The 5081-nt window shown below is 43.2% G+C and overlaps 2 protein-coding genes across 2 annotated transcripts; both read left to right on the forward strand.

Annotated features, from left to right (window-relative positions):
* Positions 1-659: 659 nt before the first annotated feature.
* Positions 660-1190, forward strand: LOC108475532 (uncharacterized). Its single transcript, XM_017777506.1, has one exon. It carries the CDS (start codon positions 660-662, stop codon positions 1188-1190), a length of 531 nt encoding a protein of 176 aa, XP_017632995.1.
* A 3534-nt stretch (positions 1191-4724) lies between these two features.
* Positions 4725-5081, forward strand: LOC128295430 (uncharacterized). Its single transcript, XM_053031004.1, has one exon. The coding sequence runs from the start codon at positions 4725-4727 to the stop codon at positions 5079-5081; it is 357 nt and encodes a 118-aa protein (XP_052886964.1).

A 5081-nucleotide genomic window follows, 5' to 3' on the forward strand; every position in this document is an offset into this window, starting at 1 on the left:
AATTAATTATTTAGGTTTCAAAAGCTTCTGTGTAAAAGATATGTTTGAATCAAATCAATTAGAATTTGGTTTCCTGAACTGAGTAAAAGTTAATAAAAGGAACTATTTGAAGGTCAATATATTTTTTAAAACACACTCATGTGACTTTGCCAGATCCAGCCATAATATCCAGGCTAGGTTTGGGTGTTACATTTAGTGGTATCAGAGCTAGGTTACAAAACTCGACTGTGGATTTGGGTTTTAAAGATTGATTTTAAAAAATAATTTGTAAATAATTTGAAATATTTTTGGAATAAGTATGTGGCACACCGAGTCTCCAGCGCCGATCTTGTAAGTTTTCTGAAACTCTGTTTAGAATTGTTTGAAAATATGACTAGGATATTCTGAAACTACTTTAGGTAGTATACCATACTGAAATCATTCTAAGAAGTGTAAAACTGAAACCAGTAGTGAGACAACGATTCGCGATAACAGAATCTAAACTTCTGATACTGTATTGCATAAAATATCTATTAATAAAATATCGAAACCATTAGTTAATCCATAACATTTGTAATATAGACAAATTTGATTAGACAATGAGCGCACGAGATATCCGCGGACGTGGTAGTAGAGGCTGAGGTAGATACCGTAGAGGGGTTCGAGCTGAGTCATCTTCCATGGATAATATACTGAATTTTGACACAAGTGAGATACCAGTGTTGTCTGCTACTAAGACTGGGTCTCATGATTGCATGGCCAGGAACGATGCATTGTCCCAGGTTATGTTCAAGATTTTGGAGAGGGTCGCTGGGCCCAATACTGGTTCTAGAGGCCGAGGGTCGATTACGGAACGACTCTGGTCCAATGGGGCCGAGTTATTCAGGGGTGTCGTTAGAGTCGCCCCTAACGTGGCTGAGTACTGGATGGAGGCTATGGAGAGAATTATGGACGACCTGGATTTTACGGTTGAGCAGAAGGTTAATGGGGTTGTTTCTTTGTTGTGTGATGAGGCATACCAGTGGTGGCTCACGGTTAAGGAGGGCACTCAGCTCGACCGATTGACCTGGGATTATTTTAAAACTACGTTCCAGGGTAAGTATGTAGAGGCCAGCTACATTGATGCTAGGAGGCGTGAGTTTCTTAATCTCACCCAAGGAGACCGTTCAGTGGCCGAGTATAAGGCTAAATTTCTGAGACTGAGCCATTAGGCGCGAGGCATGGTGGCGACTGAATATGAAAGATGTGTCCGTTTTGAAGACGGTCTTAGGGATAACCTGAGAGTGCTGATAGCTCCGCAGAAGGAGGGTGAGTTTGTTGTTTTGATCGAAAAGGCCAACATTGCTGAGGATGTTAAGCGCGCAGAATGCCAGAACAAAGATCGCGAGAGGGGTAAGAACAAGAGGGATTTAGAGCCCTCGAGTTCTAGGATAAAGCCTAAGAAAAAGGCCAGATTTGACGGGCCAGTGAGAGTTGGGCCTCCTATTGCACCTACTGGGTGGGACTATGTGGGCACTGTGATAAACGCCATCTGGGCGAGTGTTGGAGAACTACTAGGGCGTGCTTGAGATGTGAGTCGGCTGAGCATCGTGTTCGAGATTGCCCATTGAGAACTGATCAGGTGCAAGCTCTAGGTTTTGGTATTGTACAGCAGCCGATAGTAATTCAACAGCCATCTAGGGGCTAAGGTCAGGCTAGGGGTGGTAACAGCATGGGCTGAGGACAGAGGGCAGTGGACAGATGTGCTGGACCGTCTGAAGTGAGGCAACCTACTTTGGTTTATGCTGCTCGTCACCGTGAGGACCAAGATGCTCCGAACGTCATTATGGGTACGTTTTTAATATTTCATGTACCTTATCTTGCACTGATAGATATAGACTCTACACACTCATACACACTCATACGTAGCTAGTACTATGTCTAAAACCTTGAGCATCCGGTTGAAAGTACTTCTAGTGAGGTAACTGTTGTGAGTCCGTTGGGGCGATCTATCCAAGTCAGCAAATTGTATAGAGATGTTCCATTAGAGGTCCAAGGGAGAGTATTTCTAGTAGATTTGATAGAGCTTCCATTTGGGAAGTTCGATTTAATTTTGGGAATGGACTGGTTAGTCAAGCACTAAGTAAGTCTGGACTGTATGACTAAGAGGGTTATTCTAAGAACTGGGGAGGATGTCGTGGTAGTTGTGATTGGGGAACGTCGGGATTTTCTAACTAATGTGATTTCTACGTTGGTGGCGGAAAAGTTGGTCTGAAAAGAATGTGAGGCTTATCCGGCTTATGTGAGTGTTTCAGATTCTAAGGACTCTTCTGTTAAGGATATTAAAATTGGAAGAAATTTTTCGGATGTCTTTCCTGAGGAGTTATCGGGGTTGCCTCTGAGCCGTAAGGCAGAGTTTGGAATTGAGTTAATTCCTGGTACAGCTCCGATGTCTATCTCCCCTTACCGAATGGAATCGAAAGAGTTGATGGAGCTTAAGGCTCAGATTCAGGAGTTGTTGGATCATGGGTTCATTCGTCCCAGTGTCTCTCCATCGGGAGCACCTGTTCTTTTCGTGAAAAAGAAAAATGGGACAATAAGGATGTGTATCGACTACCGTTAGTTGAACAAGCTAACGACCAAGAATAGGTACCCACTTTCGAGGATAGATGACTTATTTGAATAGTTCAGTGGGGCATCTGTGTTTTCTAAGATTGATCTATGTTTTGGCTATCATCAGTTGAGAGTTAAAGAGGCCGTTGTGCATAAGATGGCATTTAAGACTCGTTATGGACATTACGAGTTCCTAGTTGTGCCCTTTGGTTACTAATGCAGCGACAACATTTATGGATTTAATGAACCGAGTATTTCAGACCTATCTGGATCAGTTTGTAATAGTGTTCATTGACGACATATTGGTGTATTCTAAGACAAAGGATCAACACGATGAGCATTTCAGAGTGGTTCTACAGATTCTTCATGAGAAACAGTTGTATGCGAAGTTCAGCAAGTATGAGTTCTGGCTTCGGGAAGTGACATTTCTGGGACATGTAGTTTCTGCTGAGGGGATACGAGTGGATTCTCGTAAGCCTAAGGCTGTGTTGGATTGGAAACAACCAAAGAATGTGTTTGAAATCTGCAACTTTCTAGGGCTGACAGGATATTATTGACACTTCGTAGAAGGGTTCTCTTTGATCGCGGCTCTGATGACTAAGCTACTGTGTAAGGGAGTTCTTTTTGTTTGGACTGATACACAGCAAGAGAGCTTTGATAAGCTCAAGACAATTTTAACTCATGCTCTTGTTTTGATATAGCCTGAGCCCAGTAAAGACTTCGTGGTATACAGTGATGCATCGCATGTGGGTTTGAGTTGTGTTCTGATGCAAGATAGAAAGGTAGTTGCTTATACGTCTCGACAGTTCAAGACTCATGAGGCTAACTATCCGACGCGTGATCTGGAGTTGGCAGCAGTAGTCTTCACTCTGAAAATTTAGAGGCACTATCTGTATGGTGAAAAGTGTACTATTTGCACTGATCATAAGAGCCTCAAATATCTCCTCACCCAGAAGGAGTTAAATCTTAGGCAACGTAGATGGGTTGAACTATTGAACTGCTTAAGGATTATGATTACACAATCGAGTACCATCCTGGTAAGGCCAATGTGATGGTCGATGCGTTAAGTCATAAGGCTATGACCAATCTGAGAGCGATGTACGCTCGACTGAGTCTTTTCAATGATGGGAGTCTACTGGCTGAACTTCAAGTGAAACCGATATGGATTGATCAAATCAGAGATAAACAGTTGGGCGACAAGTCTTTGGAGTTGCATTTCCGTTAGGTGGAGAGTAGTGTTACTATGGATTTTAGGATTAATAAGGACCGGGTATTGTGCTCCCCTGGTCGGATTTGTGTACCGAATGATGAGGACTTGAGACAGTCTATTCTGAGGGAAGCACATAGTTGCCCTTATGCTATGCATCCGGTAGGAACAAGATGTACCGAGATCTGTGAGAATTATACTGGTGGCCAGGGTTGAACCGTGAGGTTACTGACTTCGTTGCTCGATGCTTGACTTGTCAGCAGGTTAAAGCTGAACATCAGTTACCTTCGGGTTTGCAGCAGTCGGTTAAGATATCGTTATGAAAATTGGAGCGAGTAACGATGGATTTCGTTAGTGGGTTGCCTCTAACACCCACTAAGAAAGATTCTTCTAGGTCATCGTGGATTGATTGACCAAATCTGCTCACTTCATTCCGATCAGGACGGATTTCTCTTTGCAGAAATTGGCTAAGCTCTACATTTCCGAAATAGTGAGACTTCACGGGGTACCTGTCTCGATCATCTCCTATAGGGATCTTCATTTCACGTCTCGGTTCTAGAAGAAACTGCATGAGGCTTTGGGTTCGAGGTTAGACTTCAGTATTACTTTCCATGCTCAGACAGATGGTTAGACGGAAAGGGTGATTTAGATACTGGCATTGGTAGATGGTTAGACAGATGGGTTTGAGGAGTACTTGCTATTGGCAGAGTTCGCCTATAATAATAGCTTCCAGTCTAGCATTCAGATGGCACCTTATGAGGTACTGTATGGCCGTAAGTTTCGTACTCCCTTATGTTGAATTGAGTTGGGCAAACGAAATGTACTAGGTCCCAAATTAGTCTCTGAGACAGAGGATAAGGTTAGATTGATCAGGGATCATCTGAAAGCAGCTTCTGACAGGTAGAAGTCTTATGCGGATCTAAAGAGACGCGAGATTGAGTATTCTATGGGGGATTTAGGGTTTCTCAAGGTCTCGCCATGGAAGAAGATTTTGAGGTTTGGTTGCAAAGGTAAGCTAAGCCCTAGGTTTATTGGGCCATACTGTATTCATGACGTTTTCCACATCTCGATGTTGAGACACTACCGCTCTGATCCCAGGCACATTATTTCGGTGGAGGAGATTGAGGTTAGGCCAGATCTAACATTTGAAGAGGAGCCGGTTCAAATTTTAGATCATGACATTAAGGTTCTACGAAGAAAAATTATTCCTTTAGTAAAGGCGCTGTGGCGGAATCATAGCACTGAGGAGGCCACTTGGGAGCTGAAGGAGTCGATGCGTCAGCAATACCCTCACCTTTTCTGA

The sequence above is a fragment of the Gossypium arboreum genome, chromosome 7, assembly GCF_025698485.1.
Source record: "Gossypium arboreum isolate Shixiya-1 chromosome 7, ASM2569848v2, whole genome shotgun sequence".
Taxonomy (NCBI): Eukaryota; Viridiplantae; Streptophyta; class Magnoliopsida; order Malvales; family Malvaceae; genus Gossypium; species Gossypium arboreum.